General features: G+C 31.9%; 6 protein-coding genes across 10 annotated transcripts; 3 read left to right on the top strand and 3 right to left on the bottom strand.

The window, feature by feature from the left end:
- Positions 1-38: 38 nt before the first annotated feature.
- On the bottom strand, positions 39-2,410 carry LOC139101367 (palmitoyltransferase ZDHHC6). Its single transcript, XM_070654463.1, has 7 exons — positions 2,144-2,410; positions 1,574-1,755; positions 1,376-1,460; positions 924-1,198; positions 647-859; positions 393-580; positions 39-299 (listed from the first exon to the last, which is right to left on the bottom strand). The coding sequence occupies exons 1-7, from the start codon at positions 2,196-2,198 to the stop codon at positions 197-199; spliced, it is 1,101 nt and encodes a 366-aa protein (XP_070510564.1). The 5' UTR covers positions 2,199-2,410; the 3' UTR covers positions 39-196.
- Positions 2,411-2,803: 393 nt separating this feature from the next.
- Positions 2,804-4,188, top strand: Ip259 (NSA2 ribosome biogenesis factor-like IP259). Of its 2 annotated transcripts, none has more exons than XM_070665661.1 (2): positions 2,804-2,878; positions 3,240-4,188. In XM_070665661.1, exon 2 carries the CDS (start codon positions 3,281-3,283, stop codon positions 4,058-4,060), a length of 780 nt encoding a protein of 259 aa, XP_070521762.1. In that variant the 5' UTR covers positions 2,804-2,878; positions 3,240-3,280; the 3' UTR covers positions 4,061-4,188. The 2 variants fall into 2 exon arrangements, with proteins under 2 accessions (XP_070521762.1, XP_070521768.1); XM_070665667.1 differs by lacking the exon at positions 2,804-2,878 and adding an exon at positions 2,940-3,155.
- Positions 4,189-4,275: 87 nt separating this feature from the next.
- Pop1 (POP1 ribonuclease P/MRP subunit) lies at positions 4,276-7,677 on the top strand. The gene is made up of 3 exons (XM_070665608.1): positions 4,276-4,699; positions 4,765-6,165; positions 6,420-7,677. The coding sequence occupies exons 1-3, from the start codon at positions 4,537-4,539 to the stop codon at positions 7,451-7,453; spliced, it is 2,598 nt and encodes an 865-aa protein (XP_070521709.1). The 5' UTR covers positions 4,276-4,536; the 3' UTR covers positions 7,454-7,677.
- LOC139107830 (prisilkin-39) lies at positions 7,561-12,446 on the bottom strand. Of its 3 annotated transcripts, none has more exons than XM_070665691.1 (4): positions 11,780-12,446; positions 8,387-8,715; positions 7,879-8,120; positions 7,561-7,766 (listed from the first exon to the last, which is right to left on the bottom strand). In XM_070665691.1, the coding sequence occupies exons 2-3, from the start codon at positions 8,707-8,709 to the stop codon at positions 7,904-7,906; spliced, it is 540 nt and encodes a 179-aa protein (XP_070521792.1). In that variant the 5' UTR covers positions 8,710-8,715; positions 11,780-12,446; the 3' UTR covers positions 7,561-7,766; positions 7,879-7,903. The 3 variants fall into 3 exon arrangements, with proteins under 3 accessions (XP_070521792.1, XP_070521800.1, XP_070521808.1); XM_070665699.1 differs by lacking the exon at positions 11,780-12,446 and adding an exon at positions 8,924-10,707; XM_070665707.1 differs by lacking the exon at positions 11,780-12,446 and adding an exon at positions 8,971-10,707.
- LOC139108298 (dynein regulatory complex subunit 2) lies at positions 10,627-12,121 on the top strand. The gene is made up of 5 exons (XM_070666443.1): positions 10,627-10,903; positions 11,022-11,144; positions 11,267-11,500; positions 11,626-11,867; positions 11,969-12,121. Exons 1-5 carry the CDS (start codon positions 10,627-10,629, stop codon positions 12,119-12,121), a joined length of 1,029 nt encoding a protein of 342 aa, XP_070522544.1.
- A 150-nt stretch (positions 12,447-12,596) lies between the features above and the next one.
- Ostdelta (oligosaccharide transferase delta subunit) lies at positions 12,597-17,714 on the bottom strand. 2 transcript variants are annotated; one of them, XM_070665620.1, is made up of 11 exons: positions 17,554-17,714; positions 16,695-16,903; positions 16,368-16,493; positions 16,002-16,162; positions 15,676-15,815; positions 15,221-15,596; positions 14,739-14,918; positions 14,352-14,583; positions 14,054-14,266; positions 13,632-13,803; positions 12,597-13,238 (listed from the first exon to the last, which is right to left on the bottom strand). In XM_070665620.1, exons 1-11 carry the CDS (start codon positions 17,561-17,563, stop codon positions 13,093-13,095), a joined length of 1,965 nt encoding a protein of 654 aa, XP_070521721.1. In that variant the 5' UTR covers positions 17,564-17,714; the 3' UTR covers positions 12,597-13,092. The 2 variants fall into 2 exon arrangements, with proteins under 2 accessions (XP_070521721.1, XP_070521731.1); XM_070665630.1 differs by having other exon boundaries at positions 17,550-17,687.
- Between the last annotated feature and the right edge of the window lie 64 nt (positions 17,715-17,778).

Here is a 17,778-nt window from a genome sequence, read left to right as displayed (position 1 = left end):
ATAAAATATTTATCGATTACAATTACGATATTTCATAGTTTTTTTACGATAAAAAATTTTTATTGCGAAAAATTACTTAATAATTTATTAAAAATTATTAAGTAATTTTTCGTACTTCTACAAATATTTGCCACAAAAGTTTTTTAAAATTCATAAATTAGTCTTAGAGAATGTATTCGAGTTATATAGGTTTTTTTTATATTATTTCTATTGCACAGGGCCGCGGAAACCATCCCCTTATACGTTTCAATTTCGAATTTTCGTCTTCTTTCTGTTCTTTTTCTCCAAATAGCCAATACCTGCAACAAATAATAAATATTTTTCGTCTAGTATTATAGCAAATCAATCAAAATATATTTTTAAAACTTTAATATCCACTACAGAATACATACTTCTTCCAACGTGTTACAACTACAATATCATCAACATCTAATTTGATGCGAGGTTCATCGGTATAAAGCGGATGACAAAATACACCGCAACCATGTCCAATTGGGAACTTGGATCCTGATATTGGTTTTATAATTCGATATTTGCGTGCTCTTTTTCGTTTATCCAATTTTTGTGCAAGTTGTTCTTTCTGCAAAGTAATGTTTTTTTAATAGTTAACAATATAATGTGTAAATAGTAATTAAATAAAAATTACCGTTAATGTGTACTGATCACAGCCGTCAATAACAGGCCATGTAATGCCATCGCCGACAGGAGTGCAATCCCATGTAAGAACTTGGCTAATATTAAAACGCCATCCTTTTGAATATGGATATATAAATTTGGCATCCGTTTCATCTCGCCGATATCGGGACTTTTCCATAATCCAATCTTCTATTTCCGTTTGATTTCTTATGATAGCCGATAACTATGGAATTAAAAAAATTATTAAAATGATATATTAATTAAATATAATAATATTTAAAACTTACCTGGAAATATAATAACATTCCTACCGCGAGTACAACACCAATTGATAAACCGATAGTAAATACGACTAATATTAATGTAAAAACTGCTGGTGGTGGAAATGGCAGAGGCTTGAGTGATAGCACACTCGCTATCCAGGAAATTAATATAAAAGAAGAGACGCAACAACCACCGACTGCACTTGCCAAAAATGCTGCGAAATGCCCATGATTATAATGACCAACACATGTATTTATCCATGGACAATGATGGTCCATTTTCATCACGCAACGATTACCTAAAAAATAAATAAGTAAATAATTGAAATTAAATTAAATTAAAAATAATACAACAATAATATAGTACGTTAATAAATTAAAATTTTAACAAAATCATTAAAGACTATTAGATAATTTAAATTTATTATAAATACTTTATTATAATTTTATTATTTGAGTTATACTAAAGTTCTTACATTTTCTGCAATGATGTGATCTCGGCGCCTTGTAACCCTGGCAGACAATGCAATATTGAAGAAATTGTATATCTGTTGCTTTTTCCTAAAAATAAATTGTATTAATACAGGTATATAACAAAATTAATCAGCCATATTATATTAAATTTAATTTAAATTTTCGTTTTTAATAATAAATTTTTATCGAATATATTTTACCGGCGTCCATTTTAATGGAAGATAACCAGGTCCTTCAAAAATTGCACTGATGAAATGAAACAAAGTCAATCCACTAAGAGTAAAAAACAGCAAAAAATTTACAGCTGCTGGAACACTATCTTGTGGTGGCCACCACTGTCGGCTGCAGTGTATCGTCATCAACGTAATTATCTTTATTGTTGCTGCAAATAAATATAATAAAAACAATCAGTAAAAAATTTAATTGTCCTTTCAACAATATTTTAAGTATCCTGCATCAAATTACAACTTCCAATGCCAAATAAAATAACTGCATTTGCTAAAAATGCAGATAATTACATAATGTTAATATTTTTTCTCATCTGTTACAAAATAAAAAATTATAATTAATAATTTAATCTATAACAGTAACACGCTGAATAAGTTAACAGTCATAAATAAATTAAAGTTTAATAATAATAAAAAAAAGCACTTTCAATCTATTTGAATATTGCGAACAAGTCTATCGCGTTTGCGACGAGACTACAATCGATTAACAAATTTTGCAAAGTAAAAACGATCTAATCCTGACAAAGAACACCTGTCACTTACCAAGAGCGGAGAGTGGTCCCCAATGACATATCTTTTTTAGTGGTCCGACACACATGTTGTCATCTTACAGCGGCTTCGAATTCGTATCTGTACGCCCATTGACACCCACGGAATCGATGAAACCGCCAAACCTCGCAGCGGTAATGACGACGACGCTTAAATCCACGTTAAAATGCACATCTCGCGTAGTTTTGTCTTGATAACCCTTTCGCATCATCGAGCGGCTGCCGGTGGTCGCTCCAATGCTCCGAAACAGAGAGCCCAACTCCGAATCGCGGCTTCCACGCGTACTGATGCAGAGGCTCGCCTATGTGAAGCCAGCGCTTCGGCTGCCGTCGGATACAGAAAAAGGCCAGAACTATACACAGTCTGTCCTACTCTTTCGCGGCGTCGCCGGCAGTTATCGCAGACCCGCTTCTCGGCAACATCATTTAATTAAAACTTAATAGTAAAATAAAAAGATTTTGTAATAATTGTAATTTATATTATGTTTTTTAATTTATATTATGAATAAGCTGCCATATATTATATATATAAAGGTCTTTTTTATTGTTTTTGCGAACTACACTCTATCAAAGCGTATCTTGTTCCCGCCATGCGACGATTTGGAACACCCATAAGGTGCGTTCAGGAAAAAGCTATTCGTGCGACTATCTCTTTACTTTACTTTTTTTTTGTTCATGAGCACGAGTGCCACTGTCAGCTGCTGCCAGCTAACCTTGCCGAAGCGACTGAGTATATATATTACAATAATTTTGTTGTTATTCACGATTAACTCTTTTTTTTTTTTTTTTTTAATTTCTAACTTTGTTTTAAAGTGTGATCAATGTTAATTACGTTAAGTACATCGAAAAGCAGATATGTCGTTTTCTGCGGCGACAGCGACTAGCGTACGTAATTCTAGACGGCAGAGGCAGAAAATGAGAGAACGAGGGGAAATCGGTCATCGAGAATCCGGTCGGCGCGGTACATACATGCGGCACATGTGAAACTCGACGTACACGACTCCAAAGTTACGTTCGCTAGCTGCTGTCGGCGCAGCAAACGCCTTCCAGCGTACAATTAGAAGTATCAAATTATTTAATTTTTTTTTTAGGATACGATTTATTCCATGAAATCGTAGAAACCTAGAGAAAAATGCCGCAGAACGAGTACATCGAGAGGCACCGTAAACTCTACGGTCGCCGTTTGGATTATGAGGAAAGGAAAAGGAAACGAGAGGCCCGTGCGCCTCACAAGCGAGCAGAGCAGGCTCGCACTTTACGTGGGCTGAAGGCAAAGATGTTCAACAAAGAGCGACGCAACGAGAAGATCCAAATGAAGAAGAAGATTCGAGCTCACGAGGAGAAGAAGGTCAAAGAAAAATCCGATAAGCTGCCAGAAGGAGCGTTGCCGGTATATCTTTTGGATCGCGATGTCACCAAGCGCGCAAAAGTGCTGTCAAACATGATAAAGCAGAAGCGAAAGGAGAAGGCTGGCAAATGGGACGTGCCGATACCAAAAGTTCGCGCCCAGTCGGAATCTGAGGTCTTCAAAGTCGTGAGGAGCGGCAAGACGAAACGAAAATCATGGAAGCGCATGGTGACTAAGGTGACGTTTGTCGGAGAGAACTTTACGAGAAAACCTCCAAAGTTTGAGAGGTTTATCAGGCCGATGGCACTGAGATTTAAAACCGCGCACGTCACACATCCCGAGCTAAAGGCGACCTTCTCTCTGCCGATCATCGGCGTCAAGAAGAATCCAAGTTCTCCCATGTATACTAATTTAGGCGTTATCACTAAGGGCACCATTATCGAGGTGAATATTTCGGAATTGGGTCTTGTGACTCAGTCGGGAAAAGTTGTCTGGGGAAAGTATGCTCAGGTAACAAACAATCCCGAAAACGACGGATGTATCAACGCTGTTCTGCTCGTGTAAATTCTTATCGTTTAAAATCTTTAATTTGCAATGCAATTGTTTCTTAGATAACATAATTGTACAGTAACATATGTGCAGTTTATATTTAAAGAATAAAATAAAAATGATAATTTTTGTAAGTACACAAAGTATATACAATTTTTATATAGGATGTCTCGGACCGAACGAAGAATCTATATATTTCCTAAAGCTCCAAAAACTTCCTAAAACTCCTAAAACTCGAGACATTATTAAATTATAAAATATTCGAAGCGAGAGAAGTTTTCGCGGATCTGCGATAACTACCGGCGACGCCGCGAAAGAGTAGGACAGACAGTGTATAGTCTTGGCCTTTTCTTCTATCCGACAGCAGCCGAAGCGCTGGCTTCACACGAACGAGCCTCTATTTCAGTACACGTGGAAACCGCGGTTTCGAGTTAGTCTCTCTGGTACGGTTGATATATACTACACATACGCACAAATTGCTAAATCAAAATATGTTTGCTAGACGAAAAAGAGGTGATATAAAATTTAATACCATGAAAAAGAAACAGTTTGACGAGTTCTTGGGAGGATGTCAATCGCTTCCACATGAAGTATCTATTATGAATTTTGTCTCTTCTCGAGCACATGAAATTTCGGCAATGACATCTTCGATAGGTATATTAACAACTCTCGGACTTGTTGCAATTAAACTGTTATATTAATTGTTCTGCTTCTTACAGAGGATCCCCAGCAAACAAAAAAGAAGTTAGTTTTTCAAAAACTTCCCGTATACATGCGTAGACGTGTTATGTCGCATAATGTCAAAAGATTACCTCGTAGATTACGAGAGGCACACTTGGCACAAATGACAAAAGCAGGGAACGGCAAAGATTTGCCATCGGTAAACAAACGATTATCTCGAAAGTATCGTAGAAGACCACATAGATTATTTTCCGAGTATAACCGCAGACAACGAAATAAAATTTGGTTAGAAACTCACATTTGGCATGCAAAACGTTTTCACATGGTTGACAAATGGGGATATAAGATTGCTAGTCATCCAAATGACAAGTGTTTCAGAGCCAATTATCGAGCTGCTGCAAAATATTGCCTACTACAAGATATTTCATATTACACTTGCATTGAAATAACAGGGAATGAAAATTTATTAAAAACAACTTTGACAGCACATTGCAATCCATCAACATTAACTTTTGCAGCAAAAAAATATATTGAGGGCTCCAGGGAAGGGACTCTCATGTTTTTTAAAAGAGATGGTTATCCATATTTTCCGATTGGTAATGTAAACTTTTTCTGGCAGCCACACCAATCAAATGCAAACATTACACAAACAGATACTAGAACTATTTGGATTTGGATACATCCTGCTTTTTACAATGATTTTTTAAGCGAAATTGTTTCAAGTTTTGAATTTAAACACAGCAATATTGAAGAAAATACAAGTAGTACTGTTCACAAATTTAATTACTTGTATATTAATGATAAAGGCTGTAAAATGACTATATTAAGAAATGAATTAAATAGATTTCGGCTTTATGGAACTCTAACATTAAATGTGTTGACAAATGTGTTAAAAGTACCATCTTTAAATAAATTAAACATTTCCTCATATTGCAATGTTCTAAAAAATGATGAAATAAGTGAAGAAAATATTACAATTTCTAAATATTTAAACACAGAACTTGGTAAAAAGATGTGGTATATAAATTACTATAAAGAACAAGAAAATACAAAGACTTTCAAGAAGCAAGAACAATTATGGCAAGCATTCAGATCTCTGGGTTCACCAAATTATTTGCCAACAAACACAATTATTGGATTAACTGTTTTAGATCCACGTTTTTACTTACCTGAGAAAAGATCAAAGAGCAATACTGAGGTAATGGAAACATTTTTTCAAGCCAGTCCTATTAATCAACTGATAAATCATTGTAATTGTTCTCCTATTTGGGATGCAGAGATACGGCATATTGTAAGCAACTCTTGTGTGCCTACAAATATTATTAATAAACTTAGAAGCGAATCTCTTATACCAGGTACATCAAATGACAAGTATTATGATGAAGATATTATGGCAAAGATACCGATACTTCTTATTCAAAAACCTGGAACTATTACAGGTATTTAATTTATGCAGTTTTAAGCATTACCGTAATATAAGATAAACTATTTCTCAGTATTATCTAAATTTAAGACATAAATAATATAAAAAATGATGTATAAATGCATTAAATATTTTTATTTTTATAAGATTTACGTAAATTTCACAATCTTTTTTTTTCAAGCTCAGAAGTTTAATTACTAATGAAACCAATTAGAAAATAGTTTCTCTACAGTGAATACCTTGTCTTAAAAATGCATTATTATTTAACAGGTTTTGGATCGGGAATAGATATTATTATACCAACAAAATGGGCAATGCCATTTTGGCTTGCATTATTAATGCAATGTGTAAGGGTAGGTGGACTTCAAGAATCAAAATCAATAGCTTTTGAGAGCTTGAATCCAAATGCACCAGACATTAATGACCCTGACAGTTCCGCCTACACGAAAGAAGCCTTAATTACAAAAAAGGAATTAACTGAAAAATATTTCCGTTACCCACCTAACAGAAGAGTTAATTTTGTCAAGGTAGGAATTTCCAGTCCTTTCTTTTGCGATTGGAAAAATTTAACAAAGGATTGGTCAGGCAACGAAAACTTTTACGTTTTAAGGAATCGCGAGGTTTTATTATTCTTACAAAAAAGTATTAATTTTGTTAAAAGTAGTAACGAAAAATTACTTTCCCAACATATGCAATCCGATATTCCAAATTTAGACGATTTTAAAAATTGCTTGATACGTGTTCAAATATCGATGATAGAAAAAGGAACACCGAAAAAATTTGCTATAATATGTATGCCGACATTCGAAGATTTAAAAAAGTTTGTAAGCAATAAAAAATGGCATGGACCTGTAGAAAAATGTCATAAAGATCCAAATGAAAGAATTCGCACAAAATTACGAAAGAACCACTTGATATTATTAAAGCGATTAAAACGTCAACGAATTCAACGAAAACGAACATTAAAGAGTAACATTTTAAAATTTTTGAAAGAATCTACCGATAAGTTAAACGAAGATAAATCCATTTTGTTGGTCAATAAAATTATATCTGATCAATCAGTAAAAATGTCACAATTGTATCTCCCAAAACGTACCGAAGTTCGTTATTCGTGCGATAAAGAGATCATGGGATACGTAACATTAGGAAGTTTTTCATACAGCCAAGCAAGAGGAATCGGTATTGGCTATATTACATTACCTTCATTACGTAAAATGATTGACGAAAGATGTAACATTGTTCTTGTCAGAAATACTCAAACGCGGCAATATAGATTAGCAGATTTAAATATACTAGGCGTTTGACATACATATATTATTTTGCATATAATATATAAAACATAATATAATAATTTGAACAGTATGTAACTGTTTCATTACTTTTGTACAATCAGTTTTATTAAGAACATATATTCCACAGGGTCAAGAGTATTTAATAAACGATATGATTACAATAGATATTTATAATTGATTTGTATAAAAAATGTGCAGAATATATTTCAAAATGTTGCATAAAAAATACCTCTTATCACTATCGTCTCGTCATTATCAATAAATAATGATAAACCAAAGATATTAATAAGTTGTAATAACGACAACTTCCATTCATCAGTGAGATCTACAAAAAAAGATATGTTAATTACTTTACTAATTGTATTGATACATATTAAAATATAAAGCCTTAAAGTTATCCAAGAAAAATTGTTTTTTACGATGCATATCAAACTTACCTATAATGTATTGAAGTCAATCAATTTACCAGCCGTAGCCGTAGCCATAACCTGGTCCATATCCGTGGTAATGATGGGAATGAGGGTAGTAATTATGATAATTAGGGTGACTATGGTAATGATAATGGTATTCGGGATAATTTTCATAATGGGGATATCCATAGCCGTACCCATGTCCATACCCATATCCACCATACCCACCATACCCACCATACCCACCATATCCTCCATATCCACCATAACTAAAAAGAAAAATTATTATTTAATTAAAACGTCCTTGATTTTGTTTTATTAATTTTTAATCAATTTTCTCGATATAATTTAACAAACTTACAAATATCAATTAAAATTGCAAAAATTACTTTTCTAAACGTTAAAACTGGGAATATTATTTTATTGAAAAATATTTTTACGAATCTATGAATATCGAAAAGTTGTTATCTGCAAATATGTTCTTTTCAGAATCGATTTGTCTAACAGTTAGTTGAAGAATTTTTGGTCAACTTACTATTTGGCCTTGTATAATCCAGCACCCAGAGCTCCAGCACCAAGGACTCCGGCGCCGAGAACTCCAACACCCACAGCTTTAGCACCTAAGGCTCCAGCACCGAGTAAAGCACCACCCAAAAGAGCTTTTTTCACCAAGAGCGGTGCTCTTTTATTACGCGGTTGCGTTTCAACTACCTCACTCGATACCGCGTCTGTTTTTAAAGACAGAACTTTTGATGTCACAGGTGCTATCAATGTTTGCTGCAAACTTTGACCGGATTCAGACTCTGTTTGAGCATAGATTACAGCCAGCACAGCTGTCAGCACCACGATGCACTTCATCGTTATCTAAAAAAAAAGATTAAAATAGTGTTAGTAAAATTAAATTAAAATTACATAAGAATAACACAAAAACGCAGAACGTGAAATTAAAATAAGAATTTAGCCAACTACATAATGTATGTATATAATATAAAGTATATCTTTTTGTACTTCAATTTTACAGATATTTTTAATTTTATAGATTGTGACATGCGGCGCGTGTAATAATTTTCACCTTTGCAATCTCTTATTATTTTAAATAGAGCCGAATCGCGTACGTACTTTGATGGAATCTCGTTTTCGGACGAAGACTGAATCTTCTCGCCACAGAAAGTCCAAAGACTTTTATACGACAAGATCGGATTCCACCTCTCCTACTAAGGAAAACTATCAAATATTTTACGTTATACTCGACATGCCAATATTTCCTACCCAGGTACATCTTTTGGGATCTTTTTGCTCGTTATGAAATGTTCCTTGAATAGCTCAAAGACTCGTTTCCTTACACGCTGACATTGAACCCAGTCCGGTGACTCTACAGGAATTCCGAGCGTTAAGTTATCTTGTCAATCAGATTGTCGTAAACTTTCTCATGTCAGTTCGAGCTTTCAATGTTGCACGTTAATTTTCAAAATTATGTTACAAGTAAAAGTTTGACAAACTTTATAAATTGCCTTTGTTAATTTTTATTCTAATTATTAATTGGAACAGCTACGATATCTTTAAAGCAGAAAAATAGATGAGAGCTATTCGCGTTTAAAAGAGTTGATTTATTCGTTCTTGAAGGATGAGCCACATTCGTCGAGACCTTGGTGCGAATGGGCGCGTCTTCATAACTATTTTGCATAATGTATAATGAATGCTAAACGATAAAGTTAACGTAAGAATTTATACAGGGAATTCCGGATTACGTCTGGAACACTAACTTTTTTTTTAAATACCGTTTAGTATTTTTGTTTTCGACTTGGAAATGTATAAAATAGTATAACAAATGGAGAAAAAAAATTCAATTGATTCCTTTTTTTTTAATTTGATACTTCTTATGTTTTTTAATTAAAATTTATATATAAAACATCGTAGATCAGATAATGAATATTGAAAATTCAAGATTATATAAAAGACTTTGATGCAGCAGTGAAAAAAAAACATAATACATGTTATATATTACGTAAATTCAATAATTTCTGATATCGTAAAAAAAGACAATCACCAAAAAATATATGTATCTCACGTAAAGTTAATAACCTAACAATTTTAAAATAACGTGCAACTTCGTTTTAATTATTACAAGATTTAAAGATGCAACAAACGGTTAATAACATTTTAATTTACACGTAAAAAAATAATTTTAACGAAATATCTAAAGATTTAACTATAAAATGCTAGCAATAACTTTGTTAAACCATCAAAACGTGACAATTTTATTTTATATTATATTATAATGATTAAAAAAAAATTATTTTTAAATGTATATGTAAAATTTTTAGATACTTCAGCAGCATTGCTTTTTTATATACTTTTATAAGAATTTTTGTATCTTGTGAAAAATTATTTATATAAAACTTTTTTCTATAAAAAAAGAGAGTGATAAAATGGGATGAATCGCAATTGAAATTAAAGAATCAAAGGCAGCATGGACTGGAGGATCGTATTCAGATGTTGCAAAGAAAAAGTCTAATGCGCGAGATTGAACTCGGTGCTCTAAATACAATGCGTCATCAAACATCATGGCGCAAGATGATGATGAAAATTAAAATGCCAATAATCATCGAAGATGTAGAAGTTGCATGGCGCAACTTCGATCGAGCCTTAGATATTAAAGACTACAGGTTTTACTATGTTACATTAAATAAAACTTTGCCAATTAATATCTTTTTTTGTTTGCTAAAAATGATTAATATCCGGGTTCTTTTTTCTTTTTCTAGAATAAGTTTTTTAATGGATGAATTGGCCGAAAGTGAAGAGCAATATCAAATGAATACGAAATCACACATTGAGATCATAGATCGCTTATTGAAGACATATAAAGAGAGAATGGAACGTGATGAAAAAAATTATCGAAACGCCTTGAATGAGGCGGTCATTGAAACGAACACCGAAATTACTAAAATTAACTATCAGCAAAATAAAAATGAAACTTTATTACAATCAGTAATTCATGGTGTTAAACAACAGTTAGAAGAGTTATTAGATAATGCCAAAAGCATGACACTAAGTATATAAAGTCGCATAACTTTATATAAAAATTATTGCCAAACATAAGTATAACTAAGAAAATGTTATGTAAGTTAAATTAATTTTTGGTTATATCAAAAGAATTAATATTTCTCAAGGTAAAATTGACGCATTTGTGGAGGACAATGAAGACAAGCGAAAACTCTTTATAACGCAATGTGAAAATCAGGTACAAGGCTATTGCGAAAATCTTCAGAGAGTACTATCGGATTATGAAGAAAGTGAGAAAAACCATCTATTAATATTTCGAGTTTTAACGTTCCCTTTTTTATAGGGTGCAATAATTATTAATATTTTAATAAGATTACATTTAGGAAGATAATATTAGTCGATACAATTCTAGAAACAAAGAATTGCAGAAAGTATTACGAAGTACTCAAAGAGAAAGATGAGAAAGATCAACAAATGATAGCGCAACAATTATTACGCACAACTAGCCTTTTCGAAGAAATACGTAGGCTTCAAGGTAAAATAACAGTATACGATGCCACGGCCAAGAAAGAAATTTCTAAAATTCTGACAGAGCACGACTTTTTCCAAGGAATAAATTGGACTATAAAAAATAATTTTTTTTCGGGTGTGTATATCATTAATTACGTATAACTCTGTGCAATCCACGATAATTAAATTGAGTATTAATATAATTTTTGACAAAAAAAAATGTTTAACAATCACATATTAACATATATAAAACAATTTTAGAACAGATGAAAGACAAGAATCAATTGAAAATATTATCGATTGAATATAATAAGACGATAAAACATTTAGAATACCTTGCAGATAAAGGCAGACAACTATTCACGTTGCTGCAAATCTGTCAAAAGTACGAAACAGAAAATGAGAAAATAGTTACGTTTATGGTTTGTGAAGTTCCAGAAAGCTCACAGAGTATTTCATCACATCAAATCTTAGCTTTGTCAGACTACGATGTATCTCTCCAGGTATGCATGGACATTCCAGACGCGCATAGTAAATTAAAGCATTGAGAGCGCTTAATTAAAACGTACGTCTCCTCAATACTGAAAAAAAAAATTTATATTAGAATAAAGAACTTCAAAAGCTGATAAATTTTTGGCGACGATTTGGTCTTGTACAAATAACTATTATGCAATTGCTATCGGAGAAAAATAAATTAAAGGCCGAACTTAATTACTTACGCAAATGTATCAATTCTTATATGACGCAAAAAAGATAAGAAGAATTAAAAAAATACAAAATGATTTAACAACTATCATCTGTAACAATTACGAAGTCATACCTACCATACACGTTTTAATTTAGGTATAATTATTTGTAACCTACATTTTTATACATATTTTATATTTTTATAGTTCGTATAAAACAAAATCTTATAAGATTTAAGAATACATTTTATTTTTTGGTTTTAAACCAAAAGTGGAGACTACTTTTCTCAGTCTATTAGCGTCAACGGTAATGCGATCACCTAAAAATAAAAATTATTAAACATTTTTTAAAATAAAAAATTATTTTACAGTACCCAAATGTACAGCAAATACACTACTAAATTTTAAAAAAATTAATTTTGTAATTAACTTAACAAAAATTATCAATTTATCTATTTTTAAATGCATGTACGATTGAGTACCGGAATAGTTTCGTGGCAAGTAACATTTACATGTTAAAACTTAAAACTTTTTAGACGGCTTACGTATTTTGTCGTTGTTCATATATTTATTTATTGTTCTTTTTATTATTCTTAAACAATTCAAACTATAATAAATACGTATAATGTACACCAAAGAGTAGATATGACGTTTTCTACGGTGACAGCGGCTAGCGTACGTAACCCTATGCGGCGGAGGTAGGGAATGAGAAAACGAGGGGAAATCACTCATCGGCAATCCGGCCGGCGCGGTACATACATCGGCACATGTGAAACTCGACGCACACGACTCTCAAGTTACGTTTGTTAGCTGCCGTCGGCGCAGCAAACGTCACATCTGCCTTCCAGCGTACAAAGTAAACCAGCTATACGTTTTATGATTTATATAAATTTATGACAAGTAAAAAAAACAGTGAAATATGATATTCCTGTTACATTAATAAACGTTGATTAATCACTTCGCACTTTATTGACGGCAGTCTTCTGTTTATTATGTACTTTGAACTGCAATTTTAACTCAACTGAGACTTCATATATTAAAATTAACGTAGTGATTTGTGTCTGTGTGCTATCTGAGATAACATCTTGTTGCCGGCGAGAAATGTAAAAACACCAAAGCCAAGAAGACATCGCAGTGTGACAAACATGTTGAGCCTCAACCAGAAAATGCCGAACAGCACGAAGATACCTACAAATAAAATAATAATTTGTAAAATAAAATGCAAAGATGCTAAATTAATTTTATATTAATATTATAAATTTGGATCATAATAAGATTAAATACAATGAAATTAGTGGATCAAGTATTTTTGCATAAAAAAGATATCTTGATGTATATTTGTAGTGAATTTGGCTCCAAATGTGACGAAAAGCGTAATCACATTTGAGAAAAACATCACAATATACTATATGCCCGATGAAAACAGATAGATTATATGACATCATCTGTCAAGCAATATCGGGCATATGTATAATAAATTATTCCATTCGGTAGCCCACCTTTCATACGAATGAAAACCCGGTTCGTCCATTAAGATTATCCTGTAAATTAACTAATTTAGATTAATAAATTAAAATTTACCTCCTAATCCAACGTGGAATATAATTGCACTGAGCGACAAAGGGAAATTGGAGATGTTAACACCGATCCGAGCCCACAAAATTAATAATAACAAAACTGGTGCCAAGCATAATCCTGTGAATAAGTTTGATACGAATGCTGGAGGTCTGCGTTCAGGCTCGCGAAACATGTGCTGAAATTTAAGAGAAAAGAATAAAATTTCAGAAAAATTTTTCAGCTACAATTCGTTAAACAGAAATCAATGTTTGTCAAAGCTTAACAACTATTGTGTGCAAATGCCACTTTGACACAATATATTATACTAACTTTGACATAATTCTATGCCAATGTTTTGGAGGTGACATAAATATCTAAAATTTTCTGTCACTAACGAGCATTGGCGTGCACGATAAATTTTATCTAAGTCGAAAAAAAAAAATTACCTTTATTTCCGGCTTGGTTGTATATACATTTGGTTTTTGCTTGTAAAGAACATTCTTGTCGATATTTTCCATCGAAATAAGGCTGGGAAATTTCAATGTTACTGTACCAATGTTAAATCGAAACGGATTACTAATCACAGAATCGCCAATAATCAACTCTATGTTATATTCTCCGCTCTGATAACCGAAGTTCGCAGCTGTTGTTCCAACCGGCTAAAATATTTACAAAAGTTCGTAAATTAAAAATTAAAATAATTGTATAAGTATATATGTATATATATATAATTTTTTAAATTACCATATCAAATTTATAAACGTGAGCGGCGTCAGGCTCGGCAACGAAAAATATTTCATGGCCTCGCTTTTCAGTTGTAGACGTCGAAACGGATATAAGACGCACAAAAGCTTGATGAACACGCATTGGTTTTTTGTTGGCCGAATCACGCAACAAAAATCGCATGACTAACTTTTGCTGCGAATCAGCTTCAATTTTATGATCAAGTTTACCCGAAGGAGTTTCTGTATTTATTCTATAAATTAAATTAAATTATTATAAGACCAGATAAAATATGAAATATTTTGTAAAAATTAATATAAGTATAAAAATTCAATCTTCAAAAAAAAACTATGTTAAATTGAATCGAATTAAGCAGAAGTAAATATAGCGCGCGAAATTAATAAATACCTTGTTAGTTTTGGTTGCGTAGTCTGATCGGCATCGCCAGTACCAATCTCCAAATAGTCTAATATTGCTTCCGATAAAACCTTCACTGTAATCGTATTCGTAACCGAAGCTGCAGTCACCGATATTTTGTAAAAACCACGATCGGGTTTCATATTCATAAAGTTTATTGTGAATAACGTTCTGTAAAAATATAATAAATGATTTTTTACATTAAAATATACATTAAAATTTTAATAAAATTTTAAACTAATCAAAATTTATTTTTTTAAACTAATCTTGAGTAATTACATTAAAGTTAAATCAATACGTAAAAAAATTAACATAAGTGTTGTGTGTTGAATTTCCTAATTTTAATAAAATTAAATAAAAAAAAGATTAAAGGAGGATTCAACAATTATTGTGCCCCAAGGTATAGCTGATATCAGCATGGTAAAACTGACCCAGTAAAGTATTGGGGATTGTATTTAAAAAGCAATACTCACTTATCTGTTGTAGATGCCTGCAAATTCTCGTTGCTAAGAATAACGACATCGTCTCCAACTCGTATTGCCGAAGTTGCAATAACTTTGGGCACAGATGGTAATGCTTGTCCGAGAATATCACAAACTTTAACCGTAACTAACGGCTGCTTATTAGATATAATAAGTGCTCCATCGGCAAGAGTTATACAAACGGGTTTTTCAGGACTGTCGACAGCCAAGGCGGTCAAAGCAGACAGCAAGTTCGTAACACCTTTTGTCGTTTGCACAGAACGCCGTGAAAGAAGATAATTACCGAACTTTATTACTTGTTGAAAATTTAACGGCGGCTTTTTCTTCAACGAAGTTGATAATTTGAAAATACCATTGATAAGAAAACCTATACAAGTTTATTTGTAAATTAATTAAAATAAATATAAAATTAATTTCTAATTGCATATGTAATAAAAAAAACGTACTTGTTATAGAAAGACCGCCTTCAAATTGCAAATATTGACCATCCACTTCATCTGCTTGTACTACAGCATCTTCAATGCGTTCAAAAGCAAATGCGGCTGGTGTGCCTAAGTCTGCAGCAATATGGAATATGTATCCCAAGCTAACAACACAAAATTGAATAAACTTATATCGATCATATTAAAAACAATAATTTATAATTTTTAAGATAAACATTAGTTCAGTAATAATTATTGTCTTCATATTTTATTTCTAGAAGAACGAAAGTTTAATAAACATCATTACGATTTTTTTTTTTTAATTTTATGTACAACACATAATAACTCACTTCCACAGACTGTCATCCTTCCTTAAAGTTGCTTGAATTAATTTTATCAATTTATCAATTCTGGCAGAAGGTATCTCTTGTGACAAAAGTGTTAAGCCACTTATTGCATAATATAAATCAGGAAGAGTAGAAGTATCCTTTTGTATAACATTTAATAATACCTGTGCAAATAAAATATGCTGATATATATTATGCTAAGCTCAGACTATCTATGCTACTAATATTTTATCAAGAAAAAAATCATTGTCATTATTTTTGTACATAAGAATAAAAATTATTATATCAAAGTTATTATGAGAATTTGTATAAATTTAATTTAATATTATTTTATAATAATTATATTTAATATATTACAATTAAAGTTACCTTTGACACAACACTTGGAGAAAACTCTTTGCATTTTCCAATAGCTTTCCATGTTGAAGCAAGATAAAATGCTGTTTCAGGTGTAATATTTTCTTCATTGGATTTTACCAAGTATTTGCAGATGGCCTAATCAAACGTGAATGATATTACTATAAAAATTTATTATTAAAATATCTATTTAAATATCCACTTTGTTACAAAAAATGTTCACTCAGAAAGACTAATCAAAAAATCATGGATTTTCAATATTGCTTTTTTTTTTCATCACGAAATAATTCCTGTATATTTTTTATCTTTAAAAATAATAATTGTACATAAGAAACATACATCTTTCTTTGATATAGCTTCTCCAAGAAGCTTGTATCCACTGACTGCATAATGTATTGATGGTACATCATCCAATTGAAAGCCTGATTCAAGGGTGTTCTTTAAACGTACTCTGTCAGCCACAGACAAATAAGAATTTGTCGATTGCATGACTTCCGAGTACGCAAAATGTGAACAACATAATGTTGTTAATACTAGTACAGCAACAGCTAAAAAAAAATTAATATTTGCTGTTTATTGTATAGTTCATATGTTTAAAATATTACGGATAACTTTGAAACCAATAGAAAATTTTTTAGTATATTGTTATCTCAATTTAGTAAGACAAAAAAGTTTAATTAATTTATAAATTTCTACATATACACATTCGAAAGTCGCAGCCGCGGAACATGTGCACGTGGACTATCGTGTCGTTTCGTTTCGCCGATACGAGCTTTATAACCTCAAAAAAGAAATTTTTTAACAATAATTCGATTTTTTAAACAAAACGATAATTATTCCTACCAGAAAATTTACTTAAAAACACGTAAAATAAACTCGATTTTATTGGTATTGGTAAAATCCACTTAACCTAAATACCCGTAATAATTATACGGATATTAAATAATTATTACTCGCCATCGTTTTGACATAATTTTTATGTAATTAATTACTAAAAGGCATTCAAGAACAATATTTATAAGTAAATAAAATTACATTAAACCGCTCGAAACACGCCATGTAAAAGGTTAATCGCGTGATGTCTGAATATGAAGATTCTTTTTTTTATGTATTAAAATTTCATTTATAAAATATAGTAAAATTGTTTTTAAAACAAATAATGCTAAAAAAAACACGAATATATTCGCATAATACCTACGAAAAATCATGTTGTGTTCCCGATCGCCGGGCAATCCGGTTGCCGTTGCCTGCCACGTCGAACCTTCAGCCCCACTTTAGCTCTTTGCAGGCTCCAAACAAAATGGTAGTGAACATGGATCTTGCTTTGCTTCCACCGAGCACATAGCGCCATCAAGCTGCAACCACACATTTTTCGCATAACGCATAAAGCCCGATTTATATTAAGCGGCATAAAGTTTATTGC

The sequence above is a fragment of the Cardiocondyla obscurior genome, linkage group LG01, assembly GCF_019399895.1.
Source record: "Cardiocondyla obscurior isolate alpha-2009 linkage group LG01, Cobs3.1, whole genome shotgun sequence".
In the NCBI taxonomy this organism is placed as follows: domain Eukaryota; kingdom Metazoa; phylum Arthropoda; class Insecta; order Hymenoptera; family Formicidae; genus Cardiocondyla; species Cardiocondyla obscurior.
This window is presented reverse-complemented; position numbering and strand designations above follow the sequence as displayed.

What these genes read in the sequence shown, in the direction of transcription:
- LOC139101367 (XM_070654463.1), bottom strand. Translation starts at nt 2,198, where the DNA reads ATGTGTGTCGGACCACTAAAAAAGATATGTCATTGGGGACCACTCTCC. An exon ending in GGGACCACTCTCCGCTCTTG is followed by an intron (nt 1,756 to 2,143) that starts GTAAGTGACAGG and finishes ATTTATTTGCAG; the next exon opens with CAACAATAAAGATAATTACG. An exon ending in ATCACATCATTGCAGAAAAT is followed by an intron (nt 1,199 to 1,375) that starts GTAAGAACTTTA and finishes TTTATTTTTTAG; the next exon opens with GTAATCGTTGCGTGATGAAA.
- LOC139108298 (XM_070666443.1), top strand. Translation starts at nt 10,627, where the DNA reads ATGGATGAATTGGCCGAAAGTGAAGAGCAATATCAAATGAATACGAAA. An exon ending in TGCCAAAAGCATGACACTAA is followed by an intron (nt 10,904 to 11,021) that starts GTATATAAAGTC and finishes ATATTTCTCAAG; the next exon opens with GTAAAATTGACGCATTTGTG. An exon ending in ACTATCGGATTATGAAGAAA is followed by an intron (nt 11,145 to 11,266) that starts GTGAGAAAAACC and finishes ATACAATTCTAG; the next exon opens with AAACAAAGAATTGCAGAAAG.
- Ip259 (XM_070665661.1), top strand. Translation starts at nt 3,281, where the DNA reads ATGCCGCAGAACGAGTACATCGAGAGGCACCGTAAACTCTACGGTCGC.
- Ostdelta (XM_070665620.1), bottom strand. An exon ending in AAGCTATATCAAAGAAAGAT is followed by an intron (nt 16,494 to 16,694) that starts GTATGTTTCTTA and finishes ACGTTTGATTAG; the next exon opens with GCCATCTGCAAATACTTGGT. An exon ending in AAGGATGACAGTCTGTGGAA is followed by an intron (nt 15,816 to 16,001) that starts GTGAGTTATTAT and finishes TTGTGTTGTTAG; the next exon opens with CTTGGGATACATATTCCATA.
- LOC139107830 (XM_070665691.1), bottom strand. Translation starts at nt 8,709, where the DNA reads ATGAAGTGCATCGTGGTGCTGACAGCTGTGCTGGCTGTAATCTATGCT. An exon ending in GGATTATACAAGGCCAAATA is followed by an intron (nt 8,121 to 8,386) that starts GTAAGTTGACCA and finishes TTTTCTTTTTAG; the next exon opens with TTATGGTGGATATGGAGGAT.
- Pop1 (XM_070665608.1), top strand. Translation starts at nt 4,537, where the DNA reads ATGTTTGCTAGACGAAAAAGAGGTGATATAAAATTTAATACCATGAAA. An exon ending in GGCAATGACATCTTCGATAG is followed by an intron (nt 4,700 to 4,764) that starts GTATATTAACAA and finishes TGCTTCTTACAG; the next exon opens with AGGATCCCCAGCAAACAAAA. An exon ending in AAAACCTGGAACTATTACAG is followed by an intron (nt 6,166 to 6,419) that starts GTATTTAATTTA and finishes ATTATTTAACAG; the next exon opens with GTTTTGGATCGGGAATAGAT.